The following is a 23,492-nucleotide window of genomic DNA, read 5'->3' as shown; positions in this document are numbered from 1 at the left end:
AGCTTTTTGAGGGAAGGGGGTGAGTCGTCTTAGCTATAAGAACAATGGCTTATATCCTGTTGTTGAGTGGTAAAGCTAAGAGATTCTGCATTCTCAGCGTTTTTATGCCTGGCGGTGGTGTGGGGGGAGCTTGATGAACAGCTCAGCAGATTGTTGCATCCTTCCTGAGAAATCTGCTCTTATGACAGTTACTGATGTCAGCATGTTTTCATTTGTCCATTACAACAAATGTGTTAAACCAAAAATGAGGGGTACCTTTTTAAAGGTACACTAATCAAGATACTTGGCCTTTACTGTGGTGTGCACAGCCACAAGAAAGGCTTTAACTTGCCATACTACAATGGCTGTTGCACTTTACAGTGTAAGTTGAACTTTGTGGTCTGGGGCTCTCTAGTCTGGCAACATCTGTGGTCTGGTAAGACCATGGGTGTTGCTGGAACAGAGTCCCAGCCACAGGTTGCCAGCATCTGGGAGCAGTGCTGGTATGGTGGCAGAGGGGGGGCAGGGAAACCCCTGTGGCTGGGGGAGCAGAGCTGCTGCCAGCTAGGGGCAGTGCATTGGCCAGACAAGTGGCTAGGAAGGGAGCCCTGGGAGAGCCTGAGGCCTGATCTCCACTGGTCCAGCAAACTCCCTCCTTTAGGTATTCAGATAAAGCCATAATCTACTATGAACAGCTTGACATGCACCATTCAGTTTAGTTCAACTCCAACTTTTTTCTTAAACCACTTCAGACTGAAGGCAGAACATAAGGTTTTTGGCAAAAGCCACAAGTGGTACTACAGTAACACTGGTGGTTAGCTTCTGTAACTAATTCACAAAATGCCAGCAGTATTGCGGTGCTGCTACTTGGCAACTCTGCAGGTGTAACCAAAATGTCCTATGAAACTTAAGCTGTGAAGTTACTCTTCCCAACCCATAGTTAGTTTCTGACGTGAGTATTCAGCTGCTAAAATTAGGCTGACCTTTATTCTTTTCCTAATTCTCTCCCATGGAAGCCCCAATAAATGCAACAATTTGAGTTCTCTAGTGTAGTAGCACTTTCTACCATCCCTCTGAGCTATTTTCATCTTGACAAGCAGTGAACTTAATGTGAGGGTAATGTCAAATACAGTCTCAGCTTCTGAATTTACCTAACACTTGGCTTTGCAACCACCATCTTCTAACACTTGCACAAAGGGTAAATTACCCTGAAACTACTAGATGTAAAATCCTACTTAACATTTAACTGGGACCCAGGTTGGGGACTACACCAGCCCCCCCTTTCCTCACTTGGTTATAGTAATCTCCAGAGCTAACATAGTGGGTTAAGTTTTAGTGTATTGACAGACATCTTTAGCAACTAGGGAAATACTTCTAGGTATAATAATTGAACAACCTTATCTTATAGATTAGTTTCAGTTAGTCACCAGCTGAGATTTAACTTGATGGAAAGTAGGACTAAAATACTTTTCCTATTGGAAAGCCTAGTGATAAACACTATCTTTGTACCAGAAGAGCTCTTTGTAAGTATAAAAGCTTGTCCCATAAGATTACCTCATCTTCTCATGTGTACCTTGTAACTTGGATGGGTACTTAAAAGAGCTGAATAAAACTCAGATTAATACCAGTTCTGGCATCTGTCCCCTTAATTCAGTTTGAACCTCTAGTCCAGTACCCGTGGCCTGATTGGGAGGTCAATATTGTCTGTCAGCATTATCAACACTTCCACAGCTTACTGGGCTCCCAGAAGATAGTTGGCGCTAAACACAACAGCCAGGACTGGTAGCTGTGAAACTATGGGACTGCATGACACTCAACCACACCATCAGTGATCCTCTAATCTGGCACTCTAGTCTGACAACATCTGCATGCCAGTAAGCTAAAGAGGCTCAACCTGTAGCGATATTTGGTACTCTTCATCCTAATCTGCATTTTCACTAAGATGCAGCCCCTGTCAACTTTGAATGACTGGTCTATGGCTAGATAATCTGCCCTGGAGATCCCTTATTTTAAATGGGCACTAGAGGAGACTCTCTAGAGCAGTGTTCCCAATTTTATTTACCCCAGAACCCCTAGGGTTGCCTAAAGGCCCCTGGTGCAATTTGTCAAGCAAAGTCCCAGTGCAAAAAAATCTAAGAGGGGACAGAGAGTGCTGGCTCCTCACAGAACCCTTGCTTTTGCTTCACAGAACCCTGGGTTCTGCAGAGCACTAACTGGGAAACATTGATACAGGTCTGCACTATAGACACCTGTCCTTCATTTGAACTAAGGCATTCGGGAGCAGTAACTAGTTGATGTCAATGCAGGTACATCAGCCTAACACCCCAACTCCCCTCCCCCATAGAGCTTCTGTCACAGCTAACTCCTCTTGAGGATGATTAACTAGAAGCGCTCATTGTGAAGATGCTACTGCCCATACAGTATTGCAGTGGTGAGGGTGCAGCACTAAATGCAGGGTCAGATTAAGACCTTTAGAGGCCTGAAGTACTGAAAAGACTATGGTGCTCCATATGTAATTCAAAATAAACAACACTATTTTGACAAATAATTTTATTTTACAGTAATGACAACTTACATGTATGCTGAAATTAAAATAGCTTCTCTAGATTTTCTGATAGCTTTGAACTTATCCAGAATTTTGCAAACTCAACAAAGCATGTCCACTTCCGTACACAATAGGGAAAGCGAATCAAGTTTGTCCTGACACGTTCTGAGGGCTGTTTTTCTTTTCAGCTGAGGAAAAGAGCATTCTGCAGAGTTCTGATTTTTCCCATGATTACTTTGATGCTTTTATTGAATATTCAACTTTTTCAAACTCTTTTTGGTGCCCCTGCTTTGCTGGTGCCCTAAGCACATGCTTAGTCTGCCTATTGGGTAATCCAGCCCTATGTGAATACAAGCCCAGAGATCCATTCACTCTGTCCATCTTAACATTTTAACTTTCATTGTGCCAAACTAAAATAAGAAGGAAGTCCATCCTGCCTCAACTCTAAAATCACCACCAGACCAAGGATTGCAAAATCACTTTGCATCAGTCATTCCTTTAAAAAAAATTTTCTCTTGGCTCTTCCTTTAGTGGTTAAAAAAAAACCACTTGTCCAGCAGCTTTTTATACACTAGTCTTTAAAACTCTCACTGTTTAATTGCAGACTACTTGTCTGGTGCTTCTGTATGTTGAGTTTAGACCAGGGTTCCTAACTGCTAGTCTTCAAATCAGTGCTGGGCCATGAACCACTGGCTGCTAGGCTGCAGGCCATGCCCATGCCTCAGTTGGCTCAGTGAGAATCTTAAGTTCTCTGTAAGCTGCATGGCAGGGTGGCAGCATTGCTGCTAATTGAGCCTCTCAAGAGATTGAGGGTTGCTGTACAGAGCTCCTTGCCTGGGGAGGAGCACTCCAGCAGCAGAAGCTCCCTGCTCCAGACATAGGGTTGCCAGGTGTCCAGTTTTGAACTAGACAATCCAGTATTTGAGCTTTCTGTTCAGGAAACAGTGTACATGTCCAGTGTTCTAAAGATGTGATGTAGTAGATGTCGGTGTCCTGTATCTTTGAAACCATCTAGCAACCCTATCCAGACAACATGCATGCTGGTAGGGAAGGGGACATGGGGGGGGGGGGGGAGAGACTAGGTACATGGTGAGGACAGAGGGGAATCTGCAGCATGCAGTAAGTATGGGGGAGGAGAGGCTTGATTACAGGGATTGCCTGCAGTTTCCTGTGAAGAAACCCAGCATGCTTCTTTCTTCCTGGTCTGGGAAAGACAGCAGTTTGTGAATGGGTTAGCAAGTCTCACTGGTTTAGACTGTCTTGGTAGCATTCATTAGCATACTTCAATTTTTAGTTGAAGCATTTGAAAAGATGCAGTTTGGCTTTACCATCTATCATAGCAATATAAGGATCTACTAATTATGGGAATAAATATTTTACCTGGCCTCTGAGGAGTTTTTTGATAGTGGGGAGAAGGGAAACTAACTTACAGCCTTCAGAACATTCCTCCAACTACTTTCTAACTACTAGTTAAACTAGGTTTGCCCAGGTCTATCTTTCTTCCCCTCATTCTTTACTTTTAACTTGGAGTAGCTGGAGCTCCATATTGATCCTCAACAAAATGGAATAGGTTGAAAGTTGGTTAGGACAAATCTAACCTGTCAATGTTTGTTTTTTCATTGTTTAGATCAGGGATTGTAATAGTGTAGTTGACTGGATAAGCAAAAGCTTTCTAGGGTAATGCTATACACTACATGCACTTCTCCCCCATCTCCCACCAGTAATATTTTTAAAAGCAGGCTGACCTATTCCCACTGCAGCTCTGTGTATTGGGAGGCAGGCATCACCAGCTCAGTTCTCTTGTACTGGGTCCAGGAGCTCAGTGCCCCTCCAGACAAGGGCTGCTGTTTCCCCATGCAGCTGCCTGATAGAGGCAACAGGCAGCCCATCCACAGGGGGAGCTGGCTTTTAAACTGATAGAGGCAGCAGCAAGGCATGGCAGGGAGATCCTTGGGAGTGGGGCTGGAGCACACTCTGCCTATCTACTTTGGGACTACACAATAGTAAGTAACCAATAAGAATTTGAGGTCAATCAGCTAATAAGAATATTTAACATCCCTAGCTTAGATGCATTCACCATCCAAGCTTGGTAGGGAATGGTCTGCACATAGACCATGAGGGATAATAGTGAAATCAAAAGCTGTCATGGTGAATTTCTAATAGTTGGACAAGCTGTGTTTCAGCTGAGCTTCAAAGATTCCAGTACTAAACATGCTAGATCCTAGTGCTGTTGACAAAATTAAACTGCTTATATGTTGGTTAACACATCAGCAGCAATCTGATAACACCTCATGGCATCAGCATAGGAAACACTACTACATGAAGCAGGTGGTACAGTTTGGTCATGATTAAGGGAAATCTGCCTTAAGTGGAAGTCATTGCATCCTTTGAAGCCCCATCTTCACTGGAATGACCACCATCTGCCAAGATTTGACCACTGTGTGGTTGTGGTTCTCAACTGGTGGTCCACAGGAACATTGTCCAAGGTCATGTGGCATAAACAGGCTCTGCCGTCATGGCATAAAACAGCCTGTTCACAAGCATGCGGCATGTCATCCATAGCATCACCTAGGACGCAACCACATTGGGTTGCTAGTAACTTCGGTCTGAGTGTCAGTGTAGCTCCACTGTCGTGCTGAGCAGTTGCTGTGTTGGTCCTGTGCTGGAGGTGGTCTGCAAATTTTTTGATTGGCCTGGTGGTCCATGGACAAACAAACTGAGACTCCACTGGTTACAGAGTTACTCCATTAGAAGTTAAACTCAAGTTTACCTGTTTATCACCTGGGTAACAAGTGCAGAAACCTGTGGTGGTTTTTTCTTTGAAAGTTCACTATTGAAAGTCTACATTTGGTAGATTCAAATGTGTGGGGGGGGCGGGCAGCCTATGGAGCAGCTTGTCAGCAGGGAGCTTGGATGACCTGTGGATGGGTGGGGAAGGTGGTAGTGGGGAGCTGGTGCTGGGGAATCAGCTTTTAAGACTCCCAAGCACCAGATTCTGACCCCCACCCTATTGCATTTGTAGGGGGGGATGTGGGTCAATGGGAGTCATACACGTGAGGAGCTGGCTTGAAAGCTGGCTCCCTACACTTTGGCTCCAGCCTACCCCTCACCCTCACTGCTGTGCCTGTAGCAGAGGCAGCAGCATGGCAGTTGCAGGGGAAGGGCAGATCTCATGCTCTTGAGAAGCCAGCTTTTAAGCCAGCTCCCCAAAGGCACCATCTCCCTTCTTGCTGCCTCTATTAGAGGCGGCAAGGGGGAGTGCATGTAGTGAACAAGCCTGGACTTGCTGGTTAATCTTTATCAGTTAATTGTGTAGTCTACACTGACATCCCTAGTGCACATGATACAGGATGTTTCTTTCACAAGTGAAACTTTTCAAGTAAAACTTTATGGACAACAAATGAAGTGCATCTTTAGCATATACCACTCCCTTTACTACAAGTATATTGTGTATGGCTATGTTGGGAGGTGTGGCTTTACAGTAGTATTTGCACTTGGTCATGTGTCTAAGTTAAATGATACAGGGAGTCTGACACTCCCTGATGAAGCTTCATCTGGAGCCAGGAATAGTGATTGTGGAATAATTCAGGTCCGACACTCATGCTCTTGGGAATGAACTTCTGTATTAGCCCAGAAGGGAATAGACACTAGTCAAGCTTTCTAGATTACTTTCACATTCATTTAGCCAAATGATGTTAAATCTGTTTAACAGCTAGACAGCATCCTTATCTGGGAAAAGAAGCAAGAATATTTATTTGGAAAATCCGTGTTGTAAGCAGCTGAAGTTTTGTGCGGTCTCCTATTGGATATGCACTTCCCAGGGAGGCTATGAAACCAAAATGGTGGAAAAAACCAATATGCAGAAGGTACTGTTTAAGTGCAGACACAAACATGCACAGGCTTTCATTTTGACACTCCACTTGGCCAAGGCTCAAGAACTACTGAATAGTCTTATGCAGACTTGTTCCGTATGCCAGGTCATTGACTACTAAAATTCAAATAGATGGCATATTAGAAATTCAACTCTTCCTTGGACTAGGGATATAAGCACTAGTCAACAAGCATATGCTTATTGGATAATAGACTAGTGACTAAACTAGTCCCTTCCCCCTCCTTGCTGCCTCTCAGAGGCAGCAAGTTGGGGGAGCTGGTACCGGGGGGGGGGGTGGGAGGGAACCAGCTTTTAAGCTGACTCCCTCTGCACAATTTGTGCAGAGAAGCAGAGGTATACCAGGGGACTGGGCATGAGCTGGGAATTGGCTAATTCCTGGCTTGCACCCAGTCCCCTGTACTGTGCTTGTGCTTCTTTTAAATGTCTTAAGAGCTGCCAGGCTCTTAATACACTAAAGGCAGAGCCACATTGGAGCTAGCTCCCATGGCCAGGAGTTCACCCATTGCAGTTCTCACTATCGACTAGCTGATTAAATGCCATTTAACATCCCTACATCAGATTTGATTTTGGAAAAGGATGAAATTGAACAAAGTTGCTCAGCGTACAGACGTGGGGTAATTCCTTGCTTGGATCCCATAGTGTAATTACCCTACTAGGATGAAATTGTTAATGCAGACATTGTATACTTGCTGCAGGATGTAGAACTCTTGCACACAGTTCCTTAATACAACTATTTGGAATCTTGCTGGATAATTTAGCAGTAAGTATAGTCTAACTGGAGGGCTAGGCTCTTGATGAAATTGTGCAATTAAAGATGGGAGTCTAAACAAGTATCTACCTTTTTTTTTTTAAAAGCTTCAGGGGGTAGCAAAGTTAGTCTCTACAGGATAAACTTCAACACAGTCTTTGAAGTGCTACCAAACTAACAACATATAGATGGTGGTATGAGCTTTTGTGAGCACAGCCCACTTCAGATGACAGGAGTGAATGTCCAGAACCAGAATTAAATAGAGAAGGGAAGGGAGAACAGAGGCAGTGGGTATATAAATATTGAAGGGAAAACTGATAAGCACCTAAGGACCATTAGTTGGCATTTAGAGGAAGAGTACTAACACCAGAATCTACACAAAGAACCATTGGTACCTTCATTGGTCAGTATCTTTGCCCAACTCTGAGATGTGGGGAAACTTTAAAAACATTGCTCAATGATCAGGCTGTGATCTGCCATCTCAATACTCAGGCAGGACTTTCTCTTTGCGGAGTGAATGGAAAGCCAGTTTGAGCACACTCAGGCTTCCATGGTGGTTCCTCCCCCCGTCTTCGGGAGCATGATCAGAGCACTGGTTTGGTCAGATTTCTCAGCTTTGACTGACTGACAAATGCCATGTTTCACAGCCCAGGGCAACTGCACCAAATTCTCCCTTATTGGCTCACCAAGGGCACGTTCAAGGTTCTAGTCTCCATCCCCTTTCTTGAGCAGAGAACAGCATCTTTTCCTACTCCTGACCAGGAAGCTTTTTTCAAGCTGCAGTCTCATGTCCTCTCCAGCAAGCTAGACTACAAGTCAGGTCAGTACCTACTTAGCTTTCTCTTCAGAAGCTGTGAATAATTGCCAATGGCTATTACCACACAGCTCTTGTAAGCAGGCATGCTTTTCTGAAAGGTGAAAACCTCTGAAACAGTACATTTATGCTAATAAGGTCAAGTTCCTCTCTTCTTCCAACACAGGCACTCATAGGAGTGAGCCCTTCAAACCTCAGAGGGCTTCTCCTGCAATGGCACCTTTAATTGCTTTAACCTATTAATGAGTGTACTAATTCAGAATTAGTCTCTCCTTTATGCATCTTGGAGTCTATTCTTGAACCTTTGATCTTAAGACAATTGGCAGACAGTGGTCCCCTCCTCAGACTACAAATTTGTAAGGCTGTGGCGTTTGAGGGGTGTATGAATAACTACAGGCTGGGAACTTGCATTCGCTTTCCTCAAGACTAGAGATCCTCTAAGCCAGTGGCTCGCAACCTTTTTATACTGCAGACCAGCAAACCCATTCACAACTTTTGGTGGACTAGTAACATTTTATTTGCATATTCATTGTGCAAATAAAATGTTACCAGTCTGCCAAAAGCCCCAGCCCCCAGAGCAACTGTCAACAGCCAGCTTCAGCTCCAGCAGTTACCATGTTGCAGGCGGCTGCCACCACAGAAGTTAGCTGTTCATGGAAGCTGGGGCACACCCTGGTCTCAAGCCCCAGTGCCATCCCTAACCCCATAATCTTACCACCACTTCACTTCACTACCCTGGTGTCAGCCACTGACACAAGTCACTGGCATCCAACTCCCTCAGAACCAGCCTCCCAGTTCCAGCCTCTTGTTTCCAGAGCCCCACTGCAGAGCCCCCAGTGCAAGTCCTGCCCCCTCACCTAGCCCTATGCTTCCTTCCAGCCACCAGCTAAGCACTACTGCCTGGGTTGCAGTTGCTCTAAAGCTGCTGTGCTGGGCGTCACTTGGCCCTTCTGCCATGCAGCAAACCACTCTTGAGTCTGGGGGAGACCCTGCCCAGTGCTGGCTGGCTGAGAGGTGGGACAAGACATGCCTCTCCCAACAGCTGCAGCAGAAAGGGAGTACACCTGGCACCAGAGCCTGGCACTGGTCTGCAGCCCAGCAGTTGGGAACCACTGCTCTAAGCAACCATTGTCCCATAAGTACATTCTTGTCTGCCACACTTTCAATTAAGTCCTTTGAAGTTCAGTGCACTTCCCATCTCACCCCCTCCCTGAAGTTTCATAATTCCAGCCCACAATAGACTTGAAGTATGCATTTGATCCAAAGATACTTGCACTTCAATATTTTTCAAGTGTATTGCAGGAAATTGTCATTTGTCACCATTGCCAATTTTATAGTGTGGGTATCAATTAATCAAATATATGGAGTTTTTTTCCTCACTTCTAAATGTATCTGAGCAGCATCTTGCCATTTATTTCTGTTCCTAATGTGGGTTGGTTGGTTAGCCAGCCTGCATAAACTAAAGTCCAGTAACAACTGTAGTAAGCTGAACTTTGCCACGTAGGAGGTGCACAGTGTGATCTCTCGCATGCTGAGTACAGCAGGACTTAGAATGTGAAACACGGCATTATCGTGTAAACATTTACTATTACCAGGTCAGCATTTGGAAGCAGTTTGTGGTAGTTACAGCCCACTTCAGTAATGTAGTCTCTTCTACCTTGGATTAGATGTGGCTCTCGTGCAGTAGTCACAAACCACTTAGGCACCTGGCTCTTTGGAGAGGGGGAAAAGTGGCTTGTATTGTCCAATAGTGTGTAGAACAAATAGAATTTTAAGTGACTCATGTTGTATAGAAGAACATAATCTCTCTTCTCAAGGAGTCCACTTTAACCAAACTCACTTGTGTTGACTGTGGCAGTCAGTTTCACCTGCTAATCAGTGCCTAAATACATGCATATAGAAAAGCTGACATACACGTTTGCTTCAATTTGGAAATCTGGGCAGCATTTGGATCATCCACTAAAGCTTCAGCGGAGGATCTTTTTTAAAAGCCATTCAGCATTGATTAAAATCACTTCTGCCATAAAGTGAACACAACCTAAATATTAATGGGGCAGGTTAACCTAGAACATAATACTAATACTGAAAGTGATGTGAAAACCACAAGGCTCACAATGCCCTTATGAACTAAGTTTCCTCGCTTGAAGTAATGATGGGTTTGTTTGGAGGGAAATGTGGAGGAAGTGATGAGCCTTTGATCTGACTAGCTCTGTCTTGAAGTCAAGTGGTTTGAAGTAAGCCATGGGTTTGACTTGAATCATGATCACTAGCTCAGGCTCTTGGTCTGGAAAGATTATTGTACCCTTGCAGAAGTCTGATACCTCTAGTTTTTTTGCCTCAAACAACAAGATTACAAAATCATACCAAAGTAGCACACTACTGAAATCACTTGGTCTCATTTTTACAACAAATATTCCAACTGATGGATTGTGTACACTGAAGAGTGCATAGAATATTATAAAGAACAGGTTGAACCTCTAAAATCCGAGACTCTCTAGTCTGGCAACATCCATCATATTGCCAGAGAGCCCTGGCTGGCCAGGTTCAGAATTATAGGCTGGGTTGGTGGCGGGGAGCAGGTTCAGAATTATAGGCTGGGCTCACGGCGGGGAGCACAGCCCTGGCCAGGGCTCACGGCGGGGAGCACAGCCCTGGCCAGGGCTCACGGCGGGGAGCACAGCCCTGGCCAGGGCTCACGGCGGGGAGCACAGCCCTGGCCAGGGCTCACGGCGGGGAGCACAGCCCTGGCCAGGGCTAGTGTAGCTGGGTCCGTTCTAGCCTCACACCATGCTAGGCCTGGCCAGAAGTGGTGGCAGGGAGCACAGCCCCACCCAGAAGCAGAGCCTACATCTGGTTAGGGAGCCTTGACCTCCCCTTGTCCAGCAAACTCCATCATTTGGGTCTCAAGGGTGCTGGACAAGACCTGTAACATGAAATGCCAGGTATATGTAGCCTGTTCTGAAATCTAGATGCCTTGATCTAGTCTGGGGTCACCAGCCCATTAGACAAAGAACCAAAATAGTGGTGGATAGAGTGCAAAGAGCCACATACCTGGGGGGCAGCGGCAGGGAGGCTGCACTAGGGGAAAATAGGTGCTGGTACACCATCCTGGGGCTTACTAGCTCAAAGCACTGGAAGGGGTTGAGAGGTGCAAGTGCTGGGAGGGGAATTTGGGTGCAGGAGGAAGTAGAAGAGAAGATGCTGGCTCAGGGAGGGGGCTTCAGGCTGAGGAGTGTTGGGGTCAGGTGGAGGCTTGAGGTGCTGAGCAAGCTGCAGGCTTGTGGCTGTGAGGGTGCAGGAGTTTGAGCTAGAGTGCATGAGGGGCTCAGGGCAGGGAGGCTGGGAGTGTGATGGGCTCAGGACACAGATTTGCAGTGTGTGGATGGTGCAGGAGTGTTGTGGCAGAAGACTGGGGATGTGGGTCTCAGGTCCCAGAGGCAGAGCTGCTGCTACAGCCATGCACATCTCCCTCCAGGCACTGGGGCACATGCACTGGGCAGCCAGCCTTGAGGCATGCTGGCTGGGATGCCATGCACACCTCCCCTCCCTGCTCTAACCCAGTCCCCTTCCCCCACTAATCTTATGCCCAGTGCCACAGGCACACCCAGAGCCCCTGTGCCTGTGCTCAGCAGCTGGCTGCTAGTATGTGCAGGCTTGGGACACTGCAACCTGGCCTGCACATGCAGGATAGGACAGGGCACTGGGGGCCATGAGCCTGCATGTGGCCCACAGCAACCTGGCCATGAGCAGCTGACCTGAGCAGTTCTAGGTTCTGTCCCAGTTCCATCAGGAGCTGCAATTTTTTTCTTCAACTCACAAGCTGCAGATTGGCCACCCCAAAATAGTCTCTGGAAGACCTCAGAGTACCCAGGGTATGTGTTAGGGATGTAAAATCCTGTTTAACTAGTTTAAACAGTGTTTAGCTGATTAAAGGTGGGGAGCAGCCCTCCCTTGCCACAGGCAGGAGCTGCCACCAGTGAACCAATGAGCATCACCTATTAAGGGTGGTGATTAATGGGTAAGCTAACTTTTCACATCTCTAGTATGCATCTCCCCTGGCTGAGAACCACTGCAATCATATTGGTTCTGTAAAAGTTAGCCTCCATTATGGCACTCTGGCTGCTTCTATGAACTCTAGAAAATGAAGGTTGAGCAGAATAACGCATCTTTATCGGAGCATGCAAGTGAAGACTAATGCAATTGCTAAGGTGCTTGTGTATAACTGATAAGACAGTCAAATTAGAAAAAAAACCAACATTTTAGTCAAACATGGTTCCAGAACACTGGTCAAGTAGCTGTGGCTAATGATGAAACTTTCAAGGAGAAGTCAAGTGGTCAAACACATGGCTCTCAGTTTAACTAAATATGCTTTGGTTACTATTCTCTAATCTTAAATGAACAAAGGTATTAAAGTGGCAGAATAAAAGGCCACTCAGATTTAAATGTAAATCTTAGTGTTAGTTTCTTCATTGATAGAATGGAACAGTAGCCACCTAAGATGAGACTTTCTGTAAATTGTACATCTTTGAAGAAATTGAGGCACAAGTTTAAAAACAGGAGCTGACTTTGGGTCTCAATACCACTATTCCAATACCTTGACCTCCAGAAAAACACTTGTACTACTGAGCTTCAGTGGCTAAACTTTAACTTGGGATTTAAATACTTGAAGTGGTTAAAATTAAAGCGCAATTCCTCATGTTGTAAAGCAAACTTCTCAAAGGCGGATCAGGCCTAAGCAGGAAAGGGCCAGCTCCCTGGCTCAGTTAAATTCTTCATGCTGTACTAGGCAGTGTTATAGGCTCCCTGCTTCCCCTTCTGAGAAGTGGATCACATGGAGCAGATAACACTATCCTGACTGCAGCCCTTGCTAAACAGTATGTAAATTTATTTTAATCTAGCCAATACAGAAGTGGTTGACAGAATTGCATCTAACACTTACCAGTTTGAAATTCAAACTTAACTATATAAAGCTGTTGGGGTAATAAGTGCAGAAATTAAATCCTTAGCCTGTTCTCTAGAAGCTAGGTTAAGGAGGGTTGAATATTGAATAAGTCTTAATTTCAGGCAAAACTGCATTTGGCTATCAGAACAAAAATGGTTCTCTCAATTCCTGTATTAGCCATCCACTCTGGATTTAGTGTACACATTTTGGAAGGAGAGAACCACCAGCACTTGTGGAAGACACATTACAGCTTGAGGGTGGATAACAATACTTGAGTCCATGTGTGCTAGTGCACTAAATAGTAGAGGTGTAACCATGGCAGCATGAATAGCCATAGGGTCTGACCACTCAAAGTACCTGCCTATGATCTGGGATGGCATTGCACTGGAGTGGCTTGCCCTGGCTAAGTCACTCTTACCTCTATGTGGATATGTCTCCTCAACCTGGAGTCTTCACCTTTGCATGTAGACCTATCATAAGTTACTTTGTTCTGGAGCATCATACGCTAGATGTTCAGGTCAGAATTGTTTCAACCTTATAAAGTTAGAAAAATGCTCTGAACCCATCTTGGAATAAAGAATGATAGGCTTTCCTCCAGATGTTCACCACCTAGATGTTTTGAGCACCTGTTTTCTACCCTTAGTAAAAACTTTCTTTTTTGTCTTCTAGCTCCAAAATCTGGGGATCAACCCAGCTAACATTGGCTTCAGTACTCTGACTATGGAGTCAGATAAATTCATCTGCATAAGAGAGAAGGTAGGAGAACAAGCACAGGTGGTGATCATTGACATGAATGACCCCAGCAATCCCATTCGGAGACCAATTTCAGCTGACAGTGCAATCATGAATCCTGCTAGCAAAGTCATTGCACTAAAAGGTATGAAAATAACCTTCTGTTTAAGATCTGACCATAGAGTGTAAAACTTCTTAGGTAAGTTACCAGTTATTCAGGGAAAATACAAGCTTTTTGAAACTGAAATATCTAATCAAAGGTTAAACTGGATGTTGGGCTGACTTTCTAAAAGCATGTTAGTTGTTCCTAAAAATCTTCAGTCTCTGTCCCTTAAAATTCACCATAGAAAAACCTGTAACCTTGCTTTGTTAAAATGTGTTCAAGTAAATGTATTTAACTACTGAATTTCAGTGGTGACACTTATACACAGGGGGAGGGGAGGTGGCTCCTGTCATCTTTGCCCCCTTGGTGCTACTGCTTCTGATACATATTGGTTCTACAGCAGATGAGGATTTTGATTGGTGTAGAATAGATGGTTATGCAGTTTTACAGCTTGTGGTGGCCAGTAAAGCTATGGAATCCAGATAAATAGTTGTCTGATTCTTAATTCTTGGCACAAAGTTTCAGGTGACTCCCTGCTGAACCTCTTCCCCCAAAACTTGCATACCCTTCTTTCTCATATTTGACCATCTGATTTGTGGGAGGGCAGAAGAGGTGCTGCATGAGTCAAACAAGGAAACAACTTTATAGTTCAGAGCACTTGAAGAAATACATAAGTCACAATGCTCTACAGATTTACAAAATTTTCCTGAACTAGGCAAGGTTTTTTGTTGCATAATATGTAGCTTAATATTTTTTTGTAACTTTTCTGTTGACAAAGTTCTCAGGAGTACTGAATGTTGCCCAATTTTTAGGAAGGGTAAACTACTTGGAAATTGAAATGGCTAGCTTTTTCTAAAACTGCATAGATCTATTCTTGAATACCTTCTAATGTCAAAACAAACTAAACTATACCTTATTTTAATCACTGTCTTACTTTCTCATCCTGTACTGCTTTCAACTGATGCTAAATAGTTACATGAACAATCTTTCTGATGGTTTTAATGTTGTACTATTTTGTTTGTTACATCTCTAATGCTTTCTTGTGTATGCAGATGGTGAGTCCTCAATTTAGATTGTATTAGTTTTTGTCCTGTTCTATGAAAAGAGAATACCAAGTCCAAAGGCTTACAGGCTTAAAGGCTTAACAGTGCACATTACTAAATAATTAAGGGGTAAGAGCAGACAAAGGCCTACATGCTTATCCCTAGAGAGCCTTTTCAGTGCTACTCTAGAGAATATAGAAAAGGTGCTCCAAATGTAGGAAACTGCTTTGAAAAGTAACAAATCTACAGATGCACTTGGCCTAAAGCAGTAAACTTAGGACCCTTCAGACTTTCCATAAACAGGATTATGGCTCTGACAAGTCAAGTCTGGTGGTTTTCCCTTGGTGTGCTTTGCATATTGTGTGGGATGGAAATAACTGGGCTGTGAACGCTAATTCCTGTAGCATAAGGGATAACTTTCATGCCCCATACTTGAAAAATAACAATGAAATGGTACAAAACAAGACACTGAAATGAACGGCAGTCTTATGTGCTAGAGATACTATACTTGCTACCTGCAGTTCAGATGTAGCATTCCTTAACCTATTTCTAGCCTGGTATGGCTATCTTTTTAGTGAGTGTCAACCAAACCAAGATTTGTAGTAGATCCATATCCTAACCCATATGGACTCCTTTTTAACCTTTAACCCAGAAACCTGGTTCAGAAAAGACACATTTTTGATGGCTAGCTTTCAGTAGCAACCAGTGTAAATGAAACAGCCTCTGTTTTGCATCTTACAGTAACAATCATATGTGACTCTAGCTACTTTCACTGTCTAATAGTGAGAATAGCTTGAAATTGCTGCATCCTACATTCCCTAATCTTACCAGTTAGCTGAGACCAGAATGTTTTTTTTTCTGGCATGTCACACCAAGCTTTCTTGCTTCCCCTCTTAAAGTAATAGTGATTCCTCACACTAAAGTAGAATGAATCTAAGCATCTTGGTGGCAGGAGGAATACAGTGGTGGGGTTGGGGAGGTAGCATGGTTGTCTGGGATCTGTGTACTTATCCTTCCGTGTAACTGAAAACACTTGCCTTTCCCTATGCTCTAGAGCTTGCATTAGTCACTTGTTCTGGTTTTCCCTTCTACCCCTCCTGTCCCATATATAGTTGATATTTATCTCTGGTCTGTTGCAACCAAAGATCCTTTGTTTCGTTAACCTGTTAGCTTACCAACTTAAGCATTGTGGTTAACTACAAACAAATCTGACAGTCACTTCTTGACCCTCTTATCCTTGTCATTTGTTATACTTGAAACAAATGTGGACACTTGACAGCTAAAGTTTAGTGTACCTTATAACAATTCAACCATGTGTTCTGTAAATGTGTGCTCTTAATTTGGTTATATGTTAACTAATCTGGTCAGGCACTTAACAGATGGTGGAAACCACTTTAATTATCAATTGGGTGCTTAACCAATTTTGAGGTCAGGGTTTTTATACAGCCATGTATTTAATTAGCTTTAATGTCTAGCTGACTATATGAATATCACTGGCAAGTGCAGTGCACTATGGCATCCTCCTAAGAGGAAGGCTAGATGCAAATTTAACTTCATAGTACAGCTATTGTGGTACTCAAAGGGGAGGCAATTGGTAACTCAGCTTATTGAACTGAACTTGTGTCTTTTAGCTGGGAAAACACTTCAAATCTTTAACATTGAGATGAAGAGTAAAATGAAGGCTCATACTATGACAGATGATGTTACCTTCTGGAAATGGATTTCTCTGAACACAGTTGCTCTTGTAACTGACAATGCAGTCTATCACTGGAGCATGGAGGGGGAATCTCAGCCTGTGAAAATGTTTGACCGACACTCTAGTCTTGCAGGCTGCCAGATCATCAACTATCGTACAGATGCTAAGCAGAAATGGTTACTTCTGACTGGCATATCCGCACAGGTACTTAGTTAGAGTCTCATCTGAAAAGCCTAAAACTTCACTAATACCCTTCTCTGTAACCAGCATAACTTCCCTCCAATATGTACTATTCTGACTCCTTTGTAACAGACAATGAATGTTGGTTCTAGATACAACAAATCTATGCTAAGGCCTAAGACTGTCTTAAGATACTCCCAGCTTAATTCTGAACAGACTTTATTTGGAGTGGGTATGGCTTTTCTATCTCCCTGTTTCATTTGGCATTTTTTGGTTTTTATAATCTTATTCTGATACAGTGGGGTTAATGTACAACTCGTATCTGGTTAGCACAACTCATGTCTGGTTAGCAAAAGGGAGTGAAGTCAGCACACTGATTCTATAAACTGTATAAGAACTCAAGCTAAATGACTATTTTCCCATAACACTCTGCCGGTACTTAAGATGGTGGTGGCAGCAAATAATCTGTTACTAACCTCTCTCTTTAGCAAAATCGTGTGGTGGGAGCCATGCAGCTTTATTCTGTAGATAGGAAGGTGTCTCAGCCTATTGAAGGGCATGCAGCTAGCTTTGCTCAATTCAAGATGGAAGGCAATGCTGAAGAATCTACTCTCTTCTGTTTTGCAGTAAGAGGTCAAGCTGGAGGCAAGGTAAGCTCTGATGCTTCAATGCTATCTACCTTATTTTTGTTCTAGCCTATTTAGCATGGGAGCTGACAGATCACAAACCTTAGAGGTAAAGTACTACAGTGCATACCTGAGGCACTGAACTACCTAGTATGTTTGTCTTCACTCTGTTTTAGAAGGAAGTTCTTGCTTGCATTGGTTACCACTACTCATGGCTTTTTATATGCCTGTACCTAAATCTTAACACTGCTCCTAGCCAAATCACTACCGACCCCTTAAGTAATTTCAGATAATGTAACAAATAGCCCATTGGACAAATCCCTAATGTGTGAGGATATCTGAACAAGTCGCATTGCTAAAGTTTTTTCCAAGGACCCAGAATTCAAATTGAAATAAGCAAAAGCTCTGGTGCTTGATTTAGCAAACAGACCTCAGACTTAAGTGGCAGATCTCTTCTTGCTTGTCCTCCCTGATGCTAGTGTGCACTATAATGCTTAGCTTTAGTGGGTTCCAGCAGGAGGTAAACTTTGGGGTTCTCCTCTACTTGGAATAGCAAATGAGGGTTCAGGAGTGGAAAGACTAAAGTAGAAAACAAATTTGTCTGGCTTACAACTGAGCATAGAACACAGAACATGCAGCTTACTAGCTTTTTTCAGTGATAATTAAACTTGAATTTCTCTGTGGAATGCAGTCAGATTGGACACTTTTCTGCATAGACCAACAGTTAAATGGCAGCAAAACTGTTCAGCCAATAATGGCTTTGTGGCAAAATTGGGGAAGACTCGCCTAGCATTCTGGGTGTAAACAATATATCTTGTGGCCTCTAAGCTCTTTCTTATAGTAAGATCCAGTAACTCAGCATAGCATTCTTGACCCCACAATCTGAATTCTGAGACTGCTTAAAGGCTCACATGGCAAACACAGCCCTTATGTCTGCCACTTCCTAGTCTGACTCTGGTACCCAGAACATGAGTGACCATGTAGCTATGCAGTATTTCAAGAAATAGGGTTAATTAATTCTAATCTCATCTCTTGTGCAGCTGCATATCATTGAAGTTGGCACACCACCAACAGGGAACCAGCCGTTTCCCAAGAAAGCAGTGGATGTCTTTTTTCCTCCTGAAGCCCAGAATGACTTTCCTGTAGCAATGCAGGTATGATAGACGTCCATGACCAAGATGAAAGGATAAGTTCTGACTCAGCAGATATGGTAACATAACAGGATGATAATGCGTGCACCACCTTGAGCAACTACAGAATCAGAGGCTTTGCAGAGCAAAGTAAATGTCCTAATGTGGTGGTTGCACTTTAAGTATAAAAATTCTACAACTTTTAGAGCATTTCCCCCTTCAAGCCATAAACGTAGTCACTTTTAATGGCTGATTATCCTTTCTCTTCAGAACAAGTATCAAGACTTTGTAGGTAAACTCATGACAGTCTATTGAAGCAGACATTCTGCTACTGTGCTGTCAAGTGCACACCCTCACTCAAGCACAATTAAACTTGGTTGTGCAAAGAAAACAGTTGTACCACTTCCTGCTAACCATGGTAACATTGCAACAAATGACACGTTTTAAGAGTACTGATTATTCAACCTTACTTTTATCTTGCAGATTAGTGAAAAGCATGATGTGGTGTTTCTGATCACAAAATACGGTTACATCCACTTGTATGATCTTGAAACTGGCACCTGTATCTACATGAATAGAATCAGTGGAGAAACTATATTTGTCACTGCACCGCATGAAGCAACAGCTGGAATTATAGGTGTTAACAGAAAGGGACAAGTAAGGAAATTCTGTTTCTAGAGCATGTGGCTAAGACTGTACTAGCAAGATTCAAGTGGGCAGGCGTCATGACTAAGTATTCTCAAACTTCTGTTCAAATGCTCATTTTCTGGAAACTTGTGATGAATACATTGACTTGGACACTTTAAAGTGAAAGTACAGGCTGAACATCTTTGGTCCAGCAACATCCATGGTCAGCATGATTTTAGTTGGACACACCCATGGTTAGCAGACACTGGCATGTTTCCCAGTCCCATGAAGTTCGGTTACAGCCAGTAGTTCTGGTTCTGGGCTGTTTAGCTTGATTTTTACCACAGGATGTTTTAGAGCCCAATAAGCAGGGGAAGTGCTGTCAATGCTACTAGACAATATTGACCTCCTGTGGTCCAGCAAATGCTTTGGTTTAGCACCAATCAACTTCCCAAGAGTGATACAGGTTCAACTTCTCTAGTGCAGCAGTCTGCTTCATGGGACAGTTTACCAGCTGGCCCCTAAAAGATACTAAGTGGTGGTTGATCAGAGGTCATGAATGTTTGACTAGCATCAATTTTTTTTGGACCATGTTTAACACTACTGCAATTCAAATGTGCTACTTTTATCCTATCGGGGTGGGTCTGTAGCAGTGTACACTTTGGCTAGATGGGGGGTGGGCAGGAGTTAGAAGTTCAGTGTAGAAATCTGTACCCTTTATGAAAAGGGGTAGAACTAGATGCCTGAATAGTGATCACTAGTGGCTCAAATTTAGAAGTCTGGTGAACAAAGGCAGGAAACAGTTGCAGTGTCTTAGTTCTTCCCAGTTATTCTATAACTCCAATTTACTTGTACAGAACCTCATCTGCCTGTAATTAGGAAGAACTTCTGTGGGTAAAGTCTACTTGCTGGTGTGAGAATCCCTGCATTCAACCTAGCTCAACTCTTTAAGCAGTGTCATTCAATACTTAAACTAGAAAGGTGACCTGTATCATAGTAACATGAGCTGCTGCCAGTGCTGTCCTTTAGGATCTATCCTCTATAAAAGTGGTAAAAGCTTCCTCACCAAGCAAATGTCTAATGTTGTAAATCAGGGTGTTTGGGAGAACTTGTATAAATGTTCAGTTCAAAAGGGTAGTGCTGGATATCTTGTATCACTCACTAAAATGCAGACACTTCAAAAGTCAGACCACAAGAGTAGGATATTGTCTGAATTATTTCAGGAAAATGTGTAATTAATATTCATAACTCCCCCTCAGATTAAACTTCATGTAAGATGCTACAAGGAAAACTTCCCTAGAAGCAACACGTGGGGGAACTTGAGCTATTAAAACTAGAATCATCACCAATAGCTCTACCATGTTCTTATGATCTGCAGTGCTAGTGGATGACTTTTTCCTAATGTTAACAGCTTGTATCTGTACTTGGCAAAACTTAGTCTGTTTATCCCTTAGATATTGTAGCTATTTCCAGTTAGGATTAGGTATAGACTGTGCTAAATCTAGGAAGTAAAATTGATTGTGACTTTGTTTTTGCACATTAGTGGTGGTTCGTGTGGCCTTAGATACAGGTTCAGTTAAGGCTTGTGGGCTAGGAATACTGTCAGATGGCATGGTGAATGAAAGGAACAGTGTCATGTCAGTGACCTTGTAGATGAGTGGAGGCAGTTTGAAGAGACTTGGCTAATACTTCTGGCAGAAACATGTGGTGGAGAATTTTGTCTTCCACAAATGGAGTGGAAGAACATATGAATTGGAATAGTGTGTGGGTGGGCAGGGGGCTGGCTCTCCAAGTCTTGTGCCTGAGGCTAAGGACATTACTGCCGGGGTTTCTTATAGCAGCTAATATCAAACAATTTGGCAGGAAAGACTTGCTAAGTAAGCAGTAATTCAGCAGTTTTTGATGTGTAAACTACTGGCTCTGAAAGGAATACTCTAGAAACACTACTAGAATTTAGTGTTTGGATAGAGAAACATCTCAACTTAACACTGCACAAGCAATATTCAACCTCGTGATTTCAGAAGAAAATGGTTATAAATATTGGAAGTTTTTAAACCGTAACCAGCACATTAGACTTAACTAAAAAAAATAAGGAGAAATAGAAGGGACCTGTTTAATGCTAGTACCCATCCCTTTTTGTCAGGGAAATTGTTCCCCAGTGATATTAAAATTGTAGGCCCAAGAAATGGGGCTTTTCTACAGGATAAGCTCAAGTCAATAGCTTACTGCAGTAGCAGGCTCCTGGTATTCAGCCTAAATATTATTCTGCTTAATCTAACTCATTATTCCTATCCTCAACTTAAACAATTAACTTGTCATGGCAGTGTTGAAAGTGCTTGCAGAATGAATCTGAGTGGCTGGTGTGCATAATCTTTCACTCATAGTAAATGTTTGGGTTTTTTCTTTCCAATTCAGGTGCTCTCAGTATGTGTGGAGGAAGAGAACATAATCCCTTATATCACTAATGTGCTGCAAAATCCTGACCTGGCTCTGCGAATGGCAGTTCGCAACAATCTGGCAGGAGCTGAGGAACTCTTTGCCCGAAAATTCAATGCGCTGTTTGCCCAGGGAAACTACTCGGAGGCAGCAAAAGTGGCAGCAAATGCACCAAAGGTATAAGTTGTTGCTAAATGTGCCTCACAGCTGGAAATACATTCTTCATATTGACAAGATTAGATCTCCATGTGTTGTGTGGACTGAAGTCTGTCTAGTCACATAAGCAACTTAGCAAGACCAGAATTTTACTCTATGAACTAGTACTACAGAAATGGCTTACAGGTGTGTTCACCAAAGCAATTTGCTAGGACAGACCTCTTCAGTGGAACAACTAAACTGAAGGAACAAAGGTGGATGGAGTAACACACAATCATAGTAATCTGGATGAAAGTAGATATTGTAGCTATGTCCTTATTCTGCAGAATCTGTTTTTAAATTAGGTACTAGATGGATATGAAGTAGGGGACTTACGAGAGGAAGTCCTTGGTCAGGATTTCAAACGAGATTCAGGTTGGACTGCTGATGCTTTACTGTGGGAAGATGTGGGATCAATAAGAGCTAGGAGTTAGAGGGAAAATAGCCAGAGTCCACAGAGCTGAAAGTCAAAGGATGTGAAGGCTCCTTGTGACAGTTGCGCTCTTGGACTCTTAATACCACTGGGGGAGTAAAATCTTTCCTTTAGAGCCCAGTGTGCCAGCCCTACTTACTGAATAGCTACATTGCTTTGTTACCCTGAGAAGGCTGACAAAGTATTTCCAACTAGAGGTTACTGTTTTGTACATCTCTGATCAGTTTCAGCCTTAATGTATCCTATACTAGTGCTGGGCTGGTGCCAGAGCTTACACCGAAACCATGTCACAACCAAAGCTAAGTGATAGACAATGCCACTCGGGTTAATGTAGCTGCTATCAGGGCAGACTGTTTTTAAACATTCAAAGAATGGTCTGGATCTGGCAGACGACATAGTCCTGAGTGACTTGTAAAATGTAGGTTTTTTTTTTTTCTGGAACAGAGCAGGGAATAAAATGTATCCTCTGTATTTAAGGGAATCCTGCGTACCCCAGACACCATACGCCGATTTCAGAGTGTTCAAGCACAGCCCGGTCAGACTTCTCCCTTGCTCCAGTACTTTGGAATTCTTCTAGATCAAGGCCAGCTGAACAAATATGAATCCTTGGAACTTTGCAGGCCAGTGCTTCAGCAGGGACGCAAACAGCTTCTGGAGAAATGGTTAAAAGAGGATAAGGTAAAGCTGCCGGGCATGTCACTTACAAAAGTAGGGTAATCGCCACTAGCGCTGGCCATATCCTGTCTCAGTTCTTCCAGTGGCCCTGTATGCAGTGCAGAATTCAGTACTGCAACTTATGTGCACTGCTGTCTTTGTGGGATACGTATCTCTAGACTGATCTAGTGCTCCAGCATAAATGTGTCCATGATTTTGTTAAATCTGCAGCCCTCACTTCTGAGAGTCAGGCAGAGTGGGTGAAGAAATATCATTTGTTAGAAGTGTCCTTGCAGACACTTCTCTATTCAAACCTTTTTTCAGAAATAAAGTGGTGGTAATGCTTGCTGTGACTAATCCCATGATGTGGGCAGGGACACTTCTCAGAGCCACTCCTTAATTAGCTGGAAGGAGTTGACACTAGCAGACATAAGCCTGCCCTTCTCAGTGCTTAACAAGTACACTCTTGCCCTAACTTAGAACAAGAATTGTAATGCAGACCTACCTGATCCTTGCTAGTTAGTCTCTAGTCTGACCTGATCCAACTGGGATTTTTGTGTAAATCTCACTTAAGATGCTGTTAGCAGCACCTTGAGGTTATAAGGAAATAATAGCCAAATGCAGAACTCTCCCATTTACTCTGAAGTGATAAAACAAGGACACAAGGCTCAACGTACAAGAACTTATGGGGCATTTGGAATATAACGCATTATATTG

At 43.2% G+C, this 23,492-nt stretch overlaps 1 protein-coding gene across 2 annotated transcripts in view; it reads left to right on the top strand.

Moving 5' to 3' along the window:
• CLTC (clathrin heavy chain) overlaps positions 1-23,492 on the top strand; it is a 54,565-nt gene that overhangs the window by 9,545 nt on the left and 21,528 nt on the right. For both annotated transcript variants that reach the window (XM_075904695.2, XM_075904697.2), the window contains exons 2-8: positions 13,590-13,797; positions 16,430-16,698; positions 17,163-17,324; positions 18,341-18,454; positions 18,914-19,087; positions 21,473-21,670; positions 22,599-22,799. In XM_075904695.2, coding sequence (XP_075760810.1) covers positions 13,590-13,797; positions 16,430-16,698; positions 17,163-17,324; positions 18,341-18,454; positions 18,914-19,087; positions 21,473-21,670; positions 22,599-22,799 — 1,326 coding nt within the window. The remainder of the gene's footprint in view (positions 1-13,589; positions 13,798-16,429; positions 16,699-17,162; positions 17,325-18,340; positions 18,455-18,913; positions 19,088-21,472; positions 21,671-22,598; positions 22,800-23,492) is intronic.

This window comes from Pelodiscus sinensis, chromosome 21, assembly GCF_052426305.1.
Source record: "Pelodiscus sinensis isolate ZL-2025 chromosome 21, ASM5242630v1, whole genome shotgun sequence".
Taxonomy (NCBI): Eukaryota; Metazoa; Chordata; order Testudines; family Trionychidae; genus Pelodiscus; species Pelodiscus sinensis.
This window is presented reverse-complemented; position numbering and strand designations above follow the sequence as displayed.